The following is a 19,849-nucleotide window of genomic DNA, read 5'->3' on the forward strand; positions in this document are numbered from 1 at the left end:
TGGAAAGCTCCCTGTCTCTCGAGCTTCCAATCACCAGGTGTCTGAAGAGGCTGCGGGAGCAGTCAGCTTCTGCCCTCATTAAGAGCCCTTTGGTGGGCAGAAGAGATGATTGTTCCAGGAACTGTCAGGTTCATCAGCCAGCGGATAGGGATGGGGGTTGGCGTGCAGAAGCCCCAGAGCTCTGACCTCCTGACCCACGCCATACGGGCTCCTCATTTGCATCTCATTTGCATGGCATACTTAACGGGACTCCAGCTTCCATGCAGAGAAATCATTGTCTCATGCGCAGCGAGGTTCTGCCACCACGTTTGTGCAAATGATCCTGTGGGAGGGGAGCCCGCAAAGCCAGTCTGCACCACGGTATCGGCCCTCCAGGAAAACAAGACCTCAATCAGACCACGGTGATGAGGACAGATGTAGACGGCACTATTCCGGGATGCATGACCAACTAAATAAAGCCATGGTTACCTCATGCGCAAGGCCAGACAGAGGGAAAATTCCAAATGTTTTCAAGAGACTGTGTTAGAACGATTCAGGCTAATTGCATGCAAGTCTTGTACTATGAATGTCAAACTGCACCAGCATCACATAAATGAGCTGTCAGCAGCCTGGTCAGAGTTCCCATAGAAAAGAACCTGTTCCTTCTCTCAGAACAGGTGCTGTTTTGTTTGGCTGATACACCACCCCCCTCCTTGGCAATGGATCTCCATTTCATTTATGGGGATCCAAAAACCACAGAGGCCCCCATCCCCAGAGGATTATAGCATTGTCTCTCAGTGTAACATGGGTGCTGAGATCTCTGTGTTAAGGCAGACTTGGGTTCCAATCCCAGCTCTAGCACTGACTAGCGGTGTGGACTTAGCCAAGCCACTTAAACTTTCTGAGCTTCAACCTCCCCCTCTATGGGATGGGGACAATATTAGTCTACCTTAGAGGAGTGAAATGATGTCATGCCCGTAAAAGTAACTGATACAACACCTGGTGTCTCTCACAAAATACAAAGTCAAGAGATGCTGTCTGGAGTTGAGAAAACAAGAATTGGATTTGTAAAGATATAACTTAAAGGAGCTATGAGAATTACTGGAGTCCCAATAATGGATTCCCACTGCACTAAGTATAAAAGACAAATTCCTTAGAGTGGGTTACAAAGCCTTTGGCAGCAGCCTCCCTGTTGGCTCTGACCTCTTTTGCTCCCTTCCCTTTGCTCTTTCTCTGTTTCAAATAAATAAATATCTTTTTAAAAAATAATAAGCTGTATGAATCATACTTTTTTATTTTCTGCATCTCTGATGCTTTGACATCTGGAGCCTTGCTGACCCTTCCCAGGGCTATCCAATCCAGAAGCAAACCAACCAATTCTCAGCTTACAGCCCAGTCACCTCCTTTACAAAGCCCTCATACTCCAGGCCCCCACTCCCCTGCACCGACCAACCCCAGAGACAGTGCTTACACCCCGGAGCCTGCTATTACTGAAACTAGCCAGTCTTCAGCCTGCTTACCCTGCCTCACCTGTCCTTCTCATGGAAACCAAGAGAAAGGCTCCTGCCCACCTCTCCCCCTCCGACTCCCCCTTGGTACTCCTCTGGGTGGCCCTGCGTGGGGTGGCATGCTGTGCCTCCTCCTCTTGGGAACCAGGGATAACAAACTACCCTTTCTTTTTTTATTTTATTTATTTATTTTGACAGAGAGAGAGAGAGATCACAAGTGGGCAGAGAGTTGGGGAGGGGGGGGGAGCAGGCTCTCTGAGCAGAGAGCCCGATGTGGGACTCAATCCCAGGACCCTGAGATCATGACCTGAGCCAAAAGCAGAGGCTTAATCCACTGAGCCACCCAGGAGCCCCACAAACTACCCTTTCAATGACAATCACCCCCTCATCCCGTAGGCCTCACTATGCCTGAATACTAATAAAATCGACATTTTAAAACAAAGCAGAAAGATGGGGGGGGGGATGCGGAGGGGGAATGGCACAAACCTAATACAAAAAAACGGTGTCAACAAGGTGACATCCAGAAGACATCTGGCACAAGAGTGATGGGATAGCAAAAGCTCTCCACACAGCCCTAGAGCAAAGGGCCACACCTAAGAAGATGAAATGCCTCCGGCCCATCCTTGCGTCTGGGAAAAAACAAAAACCTGCACAAGGACACAGGGAACTCATGTGGTAGACGTGAGAGGTTTGATGGGCTGCAAACCCAGGATCAATCAGCAGAGCGCAGTGGCTGGCCTTAGCCCAAACCCGCCCCCACCCCCAAAAGAACGTCATCTCAAGATGCAGAAAGAGAATGATGTTGTCTAGAACAGAGTTTTTCAAATGGCGGGTCATGACACATTTGTCCATGGTCAGTGAAATCAATGGGGAGAGTCGAAGCCATTTTTCTTAAAGGATTTCTTAGAGGACGGAGAACAGAAGCGAACAGTCTGGAAGGCTGCAGAAGGAAAAAGACTGGGTCAGCGTGCGGAGCTGGCATGAGCAGAGGTGAGTATTATTTCGTGACAGCTTGGTTTCGGCTGTGACCCTGTGCCTGTGCTTGGGCTCTGGAAAGCCACAGAGTGGGGCGCAGTCAGGAAAGTTCGAAAGCCCTGGGTCTGGAACAGGGTAGGTGACCGCCACACTCCTCCTCTGGCAGCACCTGGCCGGCACCTGGCAGCTCACTTGCTGAGGAAGCGCTTCTGATTAGAGGAGTGTGGGAGGAGCTCCGCAGAAGTGCTTCTGATTGGAGGAGAGCAGTGTGGGAGGAGCTCCGGCTCTGCGTTGGTGGGGGGACGCACAGAACAGCTACGTAACGTGACACGTGACATTCCTTCCGGGTTGTGGGTTCTAGGTTAAGAATTAGCAAATGGCTGAGGGAGCCGGGGAAGCTGCCCCTGGGAACTGAGAGATTCTAGGGGCACCTGAGAACCATTTGCAAACCAGTTCCAGGCTGTTGGCATACCTGTCTCGGAGAAATAGGGATGAAACAAGGAGAAACGTCACCAAGTTCGTTGTTATCCGCTTTGGCAGCTGGCTGGCCGGGGCTTCTTGGAGCCCCCACCAGCTCCACCCCATCCGCCTGGGCGGTGGCCCTTCCTCCGGGTCGTATGACTCCCCGTCCCAGATCTTCCGGTCCCTGGCTTCTCCAAGTTTGCATGAGATCTAATTCCTCGCGGGAAATCCGTTGTCCCATGCTCCTCAGAGCGGCTCTGATTCCCAAAACACCGAGATGGGGCTCAGACCCCTTTGTAGCCTGTTTCCCAGTGTACCCTGAGCACCCCCTGAACACCTTTTTATTTTTAAGTGAGAACGCTTTCTCAAGATACTGCTGTGAACTCGATTCTGTCCCTCTCCCTCTCACCTTCTGGATGCCCTCAATTCCAGCCAGCTTGAGCTGACCCAGAGCACTCAGGAAGGGTAACAGAGGTAGTCTGTGGTTAGAAGCACAGGCCCTGGAATCACACAGCCCCGGATTTCAGTCCTAGATCTGCCACTTCACGGCTGAGCGATTTTAACCTCTCCCACCCGCAGCTTCTTCCCCATGAAAAATGGGGGTAACACTTCAAAGGTTCAAGATGAACAGGACTTGAGATGGTCCCCTTAAAACATGCACAAAGGAGCGCCCAGGTGGCTCAGTTAGTTAAGCAGACGACCCTTGGTTTCAGCTCAGGTCATGATCTCAGGGTCTTAGGATCGAGCCCCAAGCCTGGCTTGGTGTGGGTTGAGATTCTCTCCCCCATCCCTCTGCCCCCTCCCGGCTTGCACATGCAGGCATGCACGCACGCCCACACAATACTCTCTCTCAGATAAACAAATCTTAAACAAAAACACCTGGCGTATAGTTAAACACTCAGTAAATGCCGGCTGCATATGTGATTGGAACAGTGGGTCTTCAGGTGGCAGATTTATAAATCTGGTGCCCCAAACACCTCAGCAGGGCAGACACCATTTCTCTGGCCATTTTAGGTAGAAGCAAATGCCTCGTAAAAGATTCGGCTTAGGTGTTTAAGTTTTCCAGGATACACCATGCCCCGGAGGGAGGTAACAAGACAAATCACAACAACTGACACGTATCGTGGCTGCACTTAGCCAAAACTCTCTCCACCTGCCCCTCAGAGGCAGGGTCTCTGAAAAGGCGGACTTCTCCCCCAGAAAACCACATCCTAACACGGCCACTTTGGAAGGAAATAAAAACATCACCAAACAGGAAACTCCAAATTTGGTAAATCCAGCAAAGATCAGTGAGGAAACACAGAAAGGGCTGTGTAGACCATGCCAATCAGAATAACAGCAAATACATACGGCACCAGCAGCATGTACCAGGTGGTGTTCTAAACGCTTTACACACACTGCCCATGGAATTCTGTCCACGACCCTAGGAGGTGGGCGCTCTCACCACCCTCCACTTGTCCTCCCAAGCTATCCATGCCTTACCTGCCAGCATCAAATCCCCCAGTCCTGGGCCCTCCCACCGCGGAGGCTCAGGACTAAGGCTGTCTTCTTCTGGCCACCTCTCACGACCGAGGCACGTTGCCGGTCTCTTGGGCAGGTCTTTGGCCACTGAAGTCTGCTTCTCTGCGAAAAAACAGGCCACCCAGAAGAAGTGGCATCATCCCCAGGCTCACAGTCCGGGAAACACTGGCTCTCCTAACTCCCCAAGGAGAAAAGCGGGCAAATGGTAGCGCTGGGAAAACGGAACTGCATGAAGTAAAATCCCCATTAACACAAGGCCCAAGCCTCGCCTGCGCCTCCACTTCTTCTTCCGTAGAATGATCCGGAAGACGTGTGCTCACAGCTGAAGCTGTGAGTCGAATTCGTTGAGGGATCGCCTATAGAGTTTATGGCACAAGCGCGTGTTTCTGAAAAGGAGGCTGCTGCTAATTATCCCCTATTGTGGGACAGAGGCAGGAATGACAGGATCGAGTCGGAGCCCCAGCTCTTCCCAGCTGTGAAACGTGGGCAAGTTATTTAAACCTGTCTCAGTGTGCCTCAGTTTCCCCATCTGTAAAATGGAGATGATATTAGCAACTACTTCACAGGTCATTGATGGGATGTTAGATGAAGGCAGAAGGGCTTACTTAGCCTGGGGCCTGGCACTTATCATCCTAAGTGTTGTTGCGTCTCTGGCTCTTGTCCTAGCAGCAAGAAAGAACCCCAGACAGACAGACCACTCAAGACCTTGAAGAGCATCTCCCGTGACCTTTTCTGCCCCGAGGAAGCCAGCCCAACACCTGGGTCATGGGCTTACCCATCAAGTGTAAACTGTTAACCTTCCTCTCTTCCCTTAGCCTCTATCCTGTACCAGTGCCACCTCCTCCAGGGGGCCCTCTGGGATGCCTCCAGCCCATACTCCTCCCTCCCTCATTGAAACTACAATTGCAAGAAAGATTCAGACCCCCGTGGATACAACAGGCAGAAGATGAGCAGGTCTTTCCCATGGCCTTGATGCTACCCTGTGCCCTCAAAGAATTGCCAGCACTGAAACCTCTCCTGCCTCTCTCCCCCGACATGCTGTCTGTGTCTCTGTTCTAACACCTTCGTAGCCTTAAATCACATCCTTCCAATGGACGCCCCGATGTGCTGGAATCCAAATGACGGCTCCCGGATGTAATCCTGCCTCCCCCACCTGCTAACTGGGTGGCCAGAGGCTCAGATTCTTTAAGGTTGCTTCTGCTTTTGTAAGAATGAGGAAAATAAAATGCACTCATAGGGGGGTTGTGGGGACGGAGCACAGTGACCTTGTGTGACACTCCACAAATACTCCTGGGATCTGAGTCCCACTGCATTTAGAATAAAGCCCCAAACCCCTAGAGGCTCACAAGACCTCCCCGGCCTCCCCTGCAGCTTCATTTCCCCCCTCTGCCCAGATCCTGCCACGAGGTCAACTTCCCGTCTGGTCCGGGAATGCAGAAGCTGCCTCCCTCCTCCCCCAGGGCCTTTGCCTGTGCCGCCCTCCTACCTGGGATGCTCTTGCCCTGGATTTTAGGAGCTGGCTCCCTCCTGCTCATCATTTAGGTCTCAACCAGAAGCCATCATCTCTGCCAGTGACCCATGGGCCACCCTCAATCACAGCACTCTGCTGTTGTTACTCTCTTTATGGCCTTTATTGCTGTCTGAAAGTATTTTGTCGACTTTACTGTTCCTCTTCAAGCATTGAAAAGAATGCAGGGGCCATGACAGCAGAGGCTTGTCTGTCTCCTTCATAACAGTAAACAGTGCCCACACACAGGAGATACCCAATGAGTATCTATTGGAGAAGTTGGGGAGCTAGGATTCGAACCCAGGCCTGACTCCAAAGCCAGACTATCCTGGCCCGTAATTACTACAAACTTGCAGCAAGTCAGTGAGAAAAGCAGGCGAGAGGCTGCTGACTGGAGAGCTGGGGATGCCTCACCCAGACAAAGGCAAAGCAGGGAGGGAAGGTTCTGGGTCATTTTCCACAAGCAGCTCACGCCAGGCATTCACGCCTCACGAGGTCTATCCGAGGACATGCAGGTAGGTTCAGGTCACCGACGGATGCAGATTTCAGCCTCTGAAGTCCCAACCAAAACCGCGTGACTCCTGAACTGCCACCGCCAAGGTGAGGCTGGATGTCACAAACCATCCCAGGCACGTTCACCTGTGGCCACCGGGCAGGACCCGAGCACAGCTAATGCCTGCCATCTAGTGGACAAAACACATCCTGGTTTCCCTGTGATTGGAATGTTCTGTTCTGTTCTGTTCTGTTATGTTATGTTATATTATGGGAAAGAGAGAGAGAGAGCAACCAGGGGAGGGCAGAGGGAGAGAGAATCTTAAGCAGACTCCATGCCTGTGCAGGGCTCAATCTCACAACCCTGGGATCATGACCTGAGACAAAATCGAGAGTCAGACACTTAACCGGCTGAGCCACCCAAGCTCCCCAAGGGTTATGGAATTTTAAAGTGCATGCAGATCACCTGGGATTTTGCTGAAATGCAGATTCTGATTCTTAGGTCTGGCTGGAACATTAGACCCCACATTTCTAACCAGCTCCCCAGGTGATGCTGGGGCTGCTGCTGGTCCACAGACCACACCTGGGAACAGCTGGTGCCTTGCAATTCCTGACGTATTAACCCCCAGATGCAACTCGGAGGACTGGGGCGGCCACACAATGGGGAGGAGAATCAGAAGGCACCCGAGAAGTACAAGTTTTGGAAGTCAGAGCGATCAGACCTGGAGGCAGGGGGGAGGGGGCTGCCGGGCAAGAAACAGAGAGAGGACACACTTCCTGGGACCTGAGTAGGGAGATGCTCTTAACTAGGACTACAAGGAGGCGCCCAAGGGTCGATGCCCACAAGGGTCAGAGATCAGGCCCAGCCCACAAGGTGAATGCTACACAAGATGCACGCTAGTGACCGTGAAAACCCGGAAACGCCTGGGCCCCACTCTGAGCAAGCTGAGCCCCACCCAGCAGTCCTCCCCAAAGCCTCTGGCATCGGCCGCTTAATTTTCACTGCAACTATTGCTGGAGAATTTCATTTGAATTCCTTTTTCCTAGTCAGAGATTTTTCTGTTTTTATTTTATGTTTGAAAAATTACCAAAAAAGAAAAAAAGAATTACAAAAGCGCTATGTTTATTGCGACTGCAGAAACAGTTCCTAAGAAATATAAAGAGCCCCCTTTTCCTGCCCCAGTCTCTCTCCGTTCCCACTTCCCAGTCCTTCTGTGATCCCCATGTTTACAGTCTGGTTTGTACCCTTCTACACCTTCCTTCCCACCCTTATAAAAATAAACAAACATCACTTCACACATAGTAAGTGTCTGTGGCGGCGGCTTATTTCTTCAAAATGAGATCATACTAAATAAATTTTTATGCAACTTAATCCTCTCACTTAATAAGACATCAGAGATGTTGCTCCAGGTCAAGCGTTGGCAAATGTTTCTGGTAAGGGCTGGAAAGTAAATATTTCAGGTTTTGCAGACCATACAGGCTCTGCCACAGCTACTCAGTGAACTCACTCTTGTATCTTGTGGCTGTGTTCCAATAAAACTTTATTTACAAAAACAGGCAGTGGGCCAGGTTTGACCCCCAGGCCATAGTTTGCCAACCCTGCTCCAGGTCAACAGCTATAGCTCTAACCTATTTTTAATTATTCATTAATCTACTTTTAATTATTTAGAATGTCAAGTAAAAGTATAACATGAAGCATAATATACTACAGAAAAGCAGGCAAATCATTAATTTGTACAGTTTGTGGAAAACATATGTGCTACTAGATCCCAGGTCAAAACCCCAGAATACAAGCAGCTCCGCAGAAGCCCCACACACCCGTTTTACTTCACTGTTTTCAACAACCGCATGACAGCCCACAGAACGGAGGCACCCTAACTAGGCTGATTCCAATTCTTTGCCCCCACTGATGGAGTATCGATACACATGCTCATTCTGGGCTTTGTTTCCTTGTGTGCTGCTGGGGTTTTTTATTTTTTGTTTTTTTAGATTTTATTTATTTATTTGACAGACAGAGCTCACAAGTAGGCAGAGAGGCAGGCAGAGAGAGAGGGGAAAGCAGGCTCCCTGCTGAGCAGAGAGCCCGATGCGGGGCTCAATCCCAGGACCCCAGGATCATGACCTGAGCCAAAGGCAGAGCCTTTAACCCACTGAGCCACCCAGGTGCCCTGTGTGCTGCTGTTTTATTTCAGCAAGACGGAAATGGGAAATCTGCAAAGCCAAGTGTGCAGATACATACATTTTAACAGATGTTGCCAGACCACTTCCCAAGAATGTGGTGACAAGTCACAGTCTTGCAGGTCCTGGCCATGCTCCCCCTGTGACACAATTCAGCAGGCATTCAGGGAAAGTAACTGAGCACCCCGCCTCTCCTGAGGCTTGGGGGCCTCGGGCATTGATCATTCTGATGAGAGTAAATATTCAGGGAAGAGGACAAGGAACACTGAGTAGAAAGGGTCTGGTCCCCTCTGTCGTCTTGGTGTCTAGGACACCCACCTCCCACCTCTTGAGCCACAGGCTTCAGAGGAAGGCTGCCCAAGGATCTTCCAACTTCGCCAGGACATGACCTCTGCTGCACTGAGAAAAACAGAGCTGCACAGGACGGGGATATGATTTAACTCGACTTCTTTGGGACCAAAACAACACAGAGCAGCAGAACAGATGTGTCTTCCCGAGTTTGTTTTAAGGGAATTGGCTTTCCAATGAGGACACAATGATGTGTTTTCAACTAACCTATTTTGCTGTATTACAGTTTCTCCAAAAAGAAAAAAAAATCCAACACAATTAAGTACGATGTGGTCTAAGGGATCATAGGTGTCATGGCACCCCATTCCCGCATCTCCTCGGTGGGGGAAGCCACGTGGGGTGAGGGGGGCATGCCTGTCTGTCCACACTGGGCAGTCTTCTGAGCACAGATAGTGTTCACAGCTTTTACCACCCAATGGGAGCTGTGACAACAAGAGAGAGAATTAACTTGATGGGGGTTGAGGTGACAAAGTAAAATGCATTTGTCAAAACCCAGCCATTGTCCACTGAAGGTATTCCCCTCTTTTGCAAATTTTACCTCAAACGTTTAAAAAAAAAAAAACTGTAAATAAGTGTTGTATTCTAGTTGATGATGGACATGCTTAAGTGTTTAGGGGGAACTGAACTGATGGCTTCAATTTGCTTTGAAATATGTCAAAAAATAAGATGGGTTGATGATGGAGAGTAAGGGGGGGGGACAGTTACTGATGAAGCAAGTGTAGTAGAAGGTTAATGGCAGGTTCGAGTGTTCACTGTAAAATCCTTTCAGCTTTGTTGTATGTCGAACATTTCTCATAACAGGACATTTGGGGGGAAAGTACTAACTGGTGATGTGGGGAGGGGGTAATCTACACGAGCTGGATCCTGTCCCCGTGCCATGATGTATGGCTTTGAGAGTGACCTCCTTTCTTGGGCCTCAGTGACTCGGCTGTTTCATGGGGGTATGGAAGAGGGGCTGAGCTGTTCTCTGTGATGCCTTCCATGTGGACAGTGATGACACTGTGGTCTCATGTCATTCTTTAAAACTTGGGCATCTTTGGAAAAGAGAGCCTTTGGGGAGGAATGACTTTGAAGGCAGACACTGCCCCCTAGTGGGCCCAAGTGGTCTAATTTATGATCATGTTCTACCCTTGCCATTGCTGCATGGCTGGGTCATATTTCAAGATTTTATTCTATCTGTATTTTCTTTCCTTACGTTATTCTTTTCTTCCCCTTCTCTTTCCCTTCCAAGCAGACAGCCATCTCAGTGGAAGTAAGTAGAAGTGAAAAAGCAGAAATAGCCTTCAGGTCATTCTTGTCCTATGTCCCGAATTCCCAAACCTCAGAGGTTTCAAAGAGAAGATCACCCTCACGAAGAGGGTCTGTGAGCACAGAGTGTCTTGAAAAAGGTTTGATGGGGAGTGGACTTTAGCCCGACAAGAATGAGATTCCTTGTGGCTAGCAGAAGGAAGAAAGGTGCGGAGAGATCTCAAGGGTCCCCAAACACTGGCAAGGTTGTGACGTTCATCCAGGCAAAGAGACCTGTCTCCTCTCTTGCTGGGACTCAAGGCTCCAGAATATGCTTGGCAAAAAGGAGAAACTCGAATGTTGTTGAACGAACAAGTGAATGACTGGGAGAGGGAGTGAATGGATTCTAGAGGAGTCTGGACCCCAGATGCAGGGAAAGGAAGCCACACGTAACAGTTGTCTCCTACACGTCCCGCCCCTGCCACTTCTTGTCACTTGGCAACACAGCGATCTAGGCCTATCTCCCCCACCAGGCTATGAGCTCCCTGAGGATGGAGACTAGATCTCATTGGTCATCGGATCCAAACTGGTACTGAGGTCCTCCATGAATGAATGAATGAATGAATGAGCAAACACCTATGCCTACTGAGCTCATCTCACCTTTCTGCCCTATAACATGCTATCTTCCTCATCAAACTGTAAACACCTAATCCCTCCAACCCAGCCCCACACGTCCCACCTCACCTCTCTGTGCACAGCACACACTCTCTGCTCTTCTGGTCAACTCCTGCCATATTGGTTTTAGACAACAGATACCCAAGTGGAATATCAAGGTGAAGGGCCCGCATAGGTTTTCTTATACTCTTTTCCCATTGTTTGGGTTGCCATGATGGCAAAACCTTCTCTACCCGGAAACAGTCTTTTAAATGACAAGAGAGTCCTCTGTGACCCTTCAGCATCCATTTCCTTTCTCCAAAGAGTGCTTTCGGAACCTCTTTAGAAGCTGGTGCATAGGCAGATATGACCTCAACTTTTCTCAACAGCCTGTCGAGAACTGATGCCTATTTGGTGCTCTTCTTCTTTTGATGTAAGAATGTCAGGTCTTGGAAAGGATTAAAATACCACAATATTGGGAGGACCTAAGTCTTCTGGGAGATGCTTCTGTCTAAGAAGGATTCTGTAGAGCACAATACTATGGTGAGAACACTGGACAGGAGTACGGAAGACCAAGATTTAAAAACAAAACAAAACAACAAAAAAAAAACTGTTCTTTCTGCTTTTCTTTCCAAACAGCCCCAGCTTTCATAAGATACAATTATGGATACAAATACAGACATGGTTAAGGATTTGCAGATGGCCGTAATGTAGGTGGGAATGTAAACAATGGGATACCAGTTGTTACGTCAGTAGAGAGATACTGAATTGAAAGGGGGTTCATATGTGTAGGGACATGGGCTTTATGAACTCTAGGAGCACTGTACAGCTTTCCTGTGTGCTTCCGACCTTACACAGCCTGCTCCCACAATAATGCTCGGCACCACGAGGTCCGTGTGGTTTCCTATGACTTTACAAGTCCTGCTGCTCTGGGTCTTTTCTGCATCACCCAGGGAATTGCTTTGGTCATGCCTCCAAAGAGTGGGTCCCAGTCTCCGTAATACTTGCTGTTTATCTGGGACTTGGTCCTTAAGAGTTTTTGTAAGGTCTCCTCCCTACAAGAATAAGCGTGTGAAAGGGGTTATCTGCTGAACTCCAACTCCTCACTTCAGGAAGCGCTGATTAGGGGGTCATCTGGGAAGTCCCAGTATCCATCAGGACCCTCTAGTGTGTTATCATTCAAATATACATCCACTGACGCCCACATATTTAGTGACATCCGTCATACGAGGTGCTGGGCAGAGTGTGAGCCAAAGCAGACGCTGTCTCGCTGTCAAGGAGCTTCAAGTCCAGTGGGAGATAGAGACATAATCCACCCACCATAGTACCGTCACTGACACAAGCTCAAGTCCAGATACCATGAGCATCTAGAAGGGTGGGAAGCTTGGGGAATCTTCCCTGATGGTAAAGGCGAGCTGAAGCCTACAAGAAGGAGAAGAATGACCCATGGGAAGAAGACAAGAGGGCAAAGATAAACACTGCACACGAAAGGAACAGAAAGGTGCAGCATTCCAAAGGTGGGGGGCAGCCCGGACAGGACGAAGGGTTAAAAGAAAATCTGGAGAGAGAGACAGAGAATCAAGAATGAGGTTGCCACATTACGTTCATCTGTTCTGAGAGCAATGAGAAACCACTGATGGGTTTTTAAAAGAGGGGGAGCTGACTGGATTTCCATTCCGACCTTGACTTGCGAGATCCCTGGCAGTAGATATAAAGCCTGGATTTCAGGAGCCAAGAGAGATGAGGAAACCATCGGATCTTCCAGAAGCAGCTGTGACTTGCTTGTGGAGATGATGGGATCTCCAAAGAGCAAGAGAACAGTCAGAGCAAATGGCAAAGCGTCCTGGGCTTTGGAGTGGAAAGTGAGTGGAAAGTCCTAACACCGAGCGTGCATCTACGGTCTGGATGGAGTGAGGTGATCTGGCCTAGCATTGACAGGGAGGGCTCTCTCCTCTCCGATCCATCTGTCTGAGATCAAGCAGGAGGGCCTGGAGTCCCAACCACGAAACCAGAAGGATGCTTGGGAGACTGGAGGGACATCCAGGCACTCCACACTGGCCCCATGCCCCCCCCCCCCCCAGCTGCTGTGAATGTTGGCTGTTAAGGGCTCACGGCTGCCCCTGTGTCCAGACAGTCGCCCTGGTCCACACAGAAGCCACCTGGCCTGGGAGGTAATCCCACCTTCCCACCTCCCACCCCAGCAGCCTACAGCAAGGACCGACTGTCCGCTAAGCTTGGGCTGCTGACAAAACACCAGAGACTAGGTGACTTAAACAACAAGCATTTATGTCTCAGAGTTCTGGAAGCTGGGAAGTCCCATATCAGGATCCCAGCGAGAACCCTCTTTCTGGCTTCTAAACAGCTGTCTTCCTACTGTGCCCCATATGGTGCAGAGAGGGAAATATATTTCTCTTCCACTTCTTATAAAGCCACTCATCTTACCAGAGAACCTTACCCGTAGGACTTCAGCAACCCCTAATGACCTCAGGAATGCCCCATCTCCAAATACTATCCCACTGGGTTAGAGCTTCCACATACGAATGCCTGGGGTGGTGGGGAGGGAGAGACCCAGCTCTGTCCCCAGCACTGACCGACCCTGCTAGGCCAGTCCCTGCAGGAGGAAGGATTGGGCTGAAGCTTGTCTTCAGGGAGACTGTTCTCTCGATTAGCTTTCTTTGCTCTGCCCCGACTCCTCTTCCCCCATGAGCAGCCCCTTTATTGGTGATTTATTTCACTTGAATGAAAATCTCCATCTCGGCTCTATTCTTAGAGAACTGCAGTCAGAGCACCAGGTTCTTGGATCGCCAGGCAGGCAACAAGCACACTCCCAGCACTGACTGCACCGGGCACGGGGAAGGGGCCACAACGGGCCACTATGACCTGACATCGCGAGACCCAGATGCTCACCCCCCGTGCTGCATGTGACACGGGGCAAGTTATCCAGCCTCGCTGAATCTTGGGCTCCTCCTCCATAGGACATTAACAACACTGCCTCTCCACTGAATGGCCCAGGATCAAAGTGCTTGGAAAACCAAAACTATGAAAACCTTGGTAGGTAATTCATCAATGCTCTCAGATCCCTGACATGCACATATTCTGTCCCTAACGACAAAAGAGCCCCAACTCGCCTCCTTGTTATGGGTTGAATTGTGTCCCCCAAAGAAGATATAGTCATGTCCCAACCCCAGTACCTGGGAATGTGACCTTATTTGGAAATGAGAACTTTGCGAATGCGACTAGGTTAAGATGAGGTCATACTAGATTAGAGAAGCTATAATCCAATGACTGGTATCCTTATAAGAAGACGAAACTTGGACACAGAGACACACAGGGAAGAATGCCATGTGATGATGAAGGCAGAGACCAGGATCCACAAGCCAAGGAACACCAAAGATTGATGGAAACTACCAGAAGAAACTGCTCAGAGCATTCCAGAGCAAACCAATTCAGCTGACACTTTCATGCCAGACTCCTAGCCTCTGGAAGAGTTACAGAATAAATTCCTGCTGTTTCAAGCTGCCCAGTTTGTGGCATTTCGGTACCGCAGCCTGGGAGATTATACACCCCCGGTTCATAGGCACATAGCGGGATTGCCAGAGAATCATCGGCTTGTGATCAAGATATGCCCGAGCAGATCTGTGAGGAAGGGGGAAGACTCTGACCTTGAATTTAAAGAGAGATACTGTGTTGTACCACATCAGAAAAAAAGACTCCCCAAGAAATGCCTGTAAGAGGTAACCTAGCTAAACCACAAAGGAAATAAGTAAGGTGGGGGGGAGCTGCGGAGACCACGCTAAAAAGTAACCTAGTATATCATACTAGAGAGTCTAACAGACCTAGGTGATGAAGTGTGTGGCTTTCCAAGCCTATTTCCTGATAAGTAGAAAGATAATGCTACAACTTAGCACATTGCTAAATTGCTCAAAAATTTTAAACAAGATGCTGCTCCTAAGTGCTTTGCACAGTGATGGACACATTTTAAAAGAACTCTGGTGTTAGCCATGGCTTTGTTATTGTTTTGTTACTAACGGTGTGAGTTCTTAGAAACCTAACCTCCCTGAGCCTTAGCATTTTCATTCATAAATCGAGCATAACACACATTTCACAAGGTTGTCGTGAGGATGAAAGCGATGACGTGGAAGGCTTTTCGACTGAGCTGTAATGGGCATATGACTGTGCACGTTCACATACGATGTGTGGATTGGGCACATTTATGTTATGATTTGATTCCTGCACAGCATCAGCCAACACCTCTATCATATCACATAATTGATTGATTGATTGATTGATTGATGGGAACAATGGATGGGCTTCAATGGCATTATACTAAGTCAGGTCCTGTATAGGATGGGTGATTTCTCATCAATGTCTGCTGCCACCGGCGACAGACCTGAGCCAGTACAGTTCCTAGAGAAGGACACTAGAGGGCAGCAGGGTCTCATTTTTGTCCCGTTCCTTTACCAGGAAGCTAAGACAGCCGTGAGAGGAAAACCCTCCTCTCCAGAACCAGTGACTGCCTGCTTTTCCCTGGGGGACCCCCAAACATCCCCATGGGAAGAAGTCAGCCACTTGCCTTTCTTTTGGAGGAAAAAGCAATTTAACGGAATGCACATTTCCCAAGAGCCCACTGGGTATCACGAACCCCAACGTAAAACAAAGGTTGTATTTTACAGGCATATTGTTGGAGTTTTACGCGGTGTAAGTGAAGCCCCTCCCTGCACAGGGCTTAACACATCAGAGATGCCGAACCAATCTGGGGACTCAAAAGTAGACCAAGTTTTGCAAAATCAGTCCCTTTTGTGATCAGTTTCCTGAGTTACCCAGTCATAAAACCTTGCTTATACGGACTTGTTATGAAGTCTATAGTTTGTGTCACAAGCATTAAGAAGAGAATTCCTCCGAAGTTTTAGTCCCGTTCTTGTCTGGTTCGGTGTGGGGTTTACCATAGCTTTATGGCTGAGTATTTACCAGTCCAGCAAAGCCAGGTTTCTACTTTGCTGGGGCTTCACATGCCAGAGCCAAGTAGTTCTAGAATGCTCCATTCCAAGAGCCACACATGCCCTGCTCCTGTCTTCCCCTAGTCCCCCTGCACCCCTCCCACTGGCTGTATTATACGTCTTTCTTATTATTAGGAGACACTTCAGGAGTGCAAAAAGTATAGGGAATCATAGAACAGGGACCCACGTAGTCGCTGTCAGGTTTAAGAAAAAAAAAAAATTATTTCAAATAAACAGAAAGCCCCCAGGGATGCACAAGGTACTGCCCCCCACCTCCTGCCCAAGTGGTCACAATCTGGAATTTGGTGTTTGTCACCAAGGCTATTCTCCCCACCGGGAAAGTCTGCAGAAGCACCAAGCATTCCTTCTAGGTTTTCGTAACAAAAGAAAGAGAACTGCACGCTCCACACCCTGAGCAAGAGTAGGAAAGGGAGAGGCAGAGGTGGAGTGGGGTCTTTCTGAGCTCCAGCCGGTGCAGGTGCCTGCAGCCAGGAGAGACTGTGATGGGGCAGGGGGGTTGGGAGGCAGGGTCACGCAGTCCCCTCCCTGCCCCCCACCCCCGCCCTGCCCATCCCTCCAGCAGTTTCTCCTCCCCCAACGCACAGATCGGACCCGCGGAGTCGGCGCCGGATCCCCAGCGCCACCTACCGACGACGATGAGGACTTCCCTCTCGATGTGGGCCTGGATGTAGATGCGGCCGCGGCGCTCCGTGTGGTCTGTGCCGCACAGGCTGGGGACATTCATCACGCAGCGCTTGTGCACGTTCATCATGCAGGCTGCGAGGGCAGAGAAGGGCGCGGCTCAGGCTGGGGCCCTCCCGCCCCGTGTCCTCCGAAAGGCTCTTCCAACCCCTTCCCACCCCCCATCCACCCCCAGGCCCGGACGGACAGAGGAGGTGGGACTTTGTCCGTCCTCCCTGAAGCCTCAGGGTTCAGCCTGAGTCCGACCCGTGCCTACCCGAATGGCTCTGAAGCCAGCATCACCATCTTCAATGCCACCAGATTTGGGGGGGGGGGGGCCTCATTACTCAGCAACAGACAATCCGCACACCAGCCCAGCCGGGACTTGGGAGAACGTGCTGTGGACCCAGACTCCCAAACCACGAGGAAGCCGCTGAGCAAATGTACTTACTGTCACATTTCATCCCCTGGTGGATGAGTCCGTACAGCAGTGACCCACAGTGGTCACAAAACGTGGGGCTGGAGTACGTGTGGATCTTAAACTTGTGTTTGCTCCGGGGGTCCTAAGGCCAAGAGAAACAAACAAAAGAGGCCAGTGTCAGCATGGCCAGTCAAAGACTGGAGTATCCAAGTAACACTCTGCTTGGAGTATCCCTGGAGAACTCAGCGAGAACTGTAGCCGCCCCAGCACTCCTCACCCCTGTTAGGACCATCACTGGGGCAGGGCACCAGATATGCATTTGGGAAATAGTGCTTGAATGAGCGAATGACTCTGACAGCAGCTGGCTCCCACGGCAGCCCCAGCCAGATCCCTGTGCCACCAGTCCTCCACCTGAGAGCCCAACCTCCTGACTCCTGCCTGCAGCAAGGACTCCAGAGACAGCAGCTAAACAGGTCCCTTTGTACCTATTTTTTCCCCTCTTATCCTCTGAGCATGCCTCTGGAAGGCTCTGGAGTGAACTAAAACCCGAGTCTGAGCATAAAACCTCCCTGCTTAAAGGCCATTTTCTAGTACCTCATCCCCTACAGACCAGAGTTCAAAGTCCAATGCAGGTTGTGGCAGAGCCTCCTGGTTTTTCCAACAAGACCCATTCTTTAAAAGTGTCCAAGCCTCCCTGGCCCCAAACACCTTGGACCCAAACCTGGAGACCGGTGCTGAAAGGACAGAACTACACTACTAGTCTTGGACTTCATCCCTTTGGGCAGATATCTGAGAGGAAACCTACTTTCTGTCTTGCCTCAGTCACTATATCTGGGGGCTATTTGTTATAGCAGCTTATCTGGTTCCCTAACAAACATGCCTTTCATAACCTGGCAGTATAGTACAGAGCTTCAAGGTACAGACTTTGGAGCATAATCTGGGTTCTTCTCAGCTGTATGACTTCGGGCAAGTTACTTAATCTCTTTGTGCTTCAGTGTCCTTGTCTATAAAATAGAGGTAATGGGTGTGCTGGGTGGCTCAGTGGTTCAGCGTCTGCCTTCAACTCAGGTCATGAATCCAGGGTCCTCAGATCAAGCCCCATGTCAGGCTCCTTGCTCGGCGGGGAGTCTGCTTCTCGCTCTACCCCTCCTCGCTGCTTGTGCTCTCACTCTCTTTCATGCTCTCTCACACAAATAAATAAAATCTTTAAAAATGATAATAAAATAAAGGTAATGGCAATGCTACAAGCTTATTAGCCCACTGGGAATAAATGGATTCATCTGTGTAGAGATCATAGAACCACCTGGCAGCCCATAAGTGGTATAAGCTCTTGCATTATTATTACATCTCCCTTATAACCTCAGCTATGTCTCCCCAAACACACACTCTGTTCTCAGGACACAGGACTCATTCATGCCCCTCAGACATGCCCCTCTGGCTCTGCATGTTATCTTTCTTACTCAAGAGCTGCTCTTCCATCACTGGCCTAACTACAGAGCTCCTTCTTCTCTTTCCCAAAGCCAGCCCAAGGGCTTGTCCTCATTAGTATAGTGATGAGTATCCCCACCTGTCCCAAAGCCAGCCTGAAAGTTGCTTTCTCTGTGCAACAATGTGCAGCAGAGGCTGGAGAGCATGGACCTGGGATTCCCACCCAGGGCTGATCTGACACAACGGTCTTTGCTATATGCTACCCCTCTCTTCCCTCATTCGTTCAGCTTATCGTGTGTTTACTTGAACCTGATGTTCTAGTAACAGACAGAAAATAAACAAGTGAAAATAAATACACACAATAAGTAGATATTACATTATGTGCTGTTAAAGTGTTGAGTGTTTTTTCCTGAAATGTTCTATATATAAACTGTACTGAATTTTACTGTATGTTTAAAAAAAAAGTGAATTTCCCCTGCATGAAAACAATATCTCAATGTAAGCCTGGCTAAAAAAAATCTTCCATCATTGAAGGCTTTTGGGGCGCTCACCTTAGAGCTGAGGAGTGCCTCCAACCCTCCTCCAAGGAAATACCTGTTTATGACCGCTGTTGGCCTGTAGGGGGAGTTCACGGCTGCTCTCACTCCCCGCTCCAGGCGAGGTAGGAGAGCAGATCTGGTTGGTCAGATTCCAAGGCACTGATTGGCCCCGCCTCAGTGGGTGGTGCTTGCACACGTGTGTAAAGGCGCACCTGCCATCTTTCTCTTTCTCTCCGGTAGCTCTCTCGCTCCCGGGAGGCTGCTGGCTTCAGATCCCATGGTCCAGCCCTGAAAGTGTTGGGATGAGTGGCCTGGGTCAGCTCAGCCCCAAACCCTGTGGCAACTTCTCTCTCCTTGGCTTTTGTGCTCTTTTCTAGTTCCCTGATACGTGGACCCTGGCGTATAGCCAAGAATTTGTTTTGATTATGGTTTACATTTCCTTAGGCATACCTAGCATAGAAAAAGGGAGTCTCCAAGAGACTCATGAGCTCGACCTGGAGATTTGGGACGATATCCCGACTAATAATAAATGGCCTCTTTGCTGGGTTTCCTTTCTTCCACATATACATCTCCTTGGAATATCTCAGGGAGAAGGATTTGAGCATTTCTGACTAGATATTACCAAGAACCTTCTCTTCCCCATCATGTCTCTTCAACAAGAGGAGATGCCGGGTGGCACAAAGAATGGGAAGGTAAGGGACGCGTGGGTGGCTCAGTGGGTTAAAGCCTCTGCCTTCAGCTCAGGTCATTTTCCCAGGGTCCTGGGATCAAGCCCCACATCGGGCTCTCTGCTCAGCAGGGAGCCTACTTCCCTTCCTCTCTCTCTCTCTGCCTGCCTCTTTGCCTACTTGTGATCTCTGTCAAATAAATAAATAAATAATCTTTAAAAAAAAAAAAAAAAAAAGAAAGAAAGGAAGGAAGAAAGAAAAGAA

The 19,849-nt window shown here is 49.5% G+C and overlaps 1 protein-coding gene across 2 annotated transcripts in view; it reads right to left on the reverse strand.

Moving 5' to 3' along the window:
- PRKCB (protein kinase C beta) overlaps positions 1–19,849 on the reverse strand; it is a 322,491-nt gene that overhangs the window by 139,135 nt on the left and 163,507 nt on the right. For both annotated transcript variants that reach the window (XM_032843947.1, XM_032843946.1), the window contains exons 4-5: positions 16,981–17,092; positions 16,497–16,625 (exon numbers count right to left, since the gene is read on the reverse strand). In XM_032843947.1, the coding sequence (XP_032699838.1) occupies positions 16,497–16,625; positions 16,981–17,092 (241 nt within the window). The remainder of the gene's footprint in view (positions 1–16,496; positions 16,626–16,980; positions 17,093–19,849) is intronic.

Source organism: Lontra canadensis, unplaced genomic scaffold (assembly GCF_010015895.1).
Source record: "Lontra canadensis isolate GAN:19392208 unplaced genomic scaffold, GSC_riverotter_1.0 scaffold146, whole genome shotgun sequence".
In the NCBI taxonomy this organism is placed as follows: Eukaryota; Metazoa; Chordata; class Mammalia; order Carnivora; family Mustelidae; genus Lontra; species Lontra canadensis.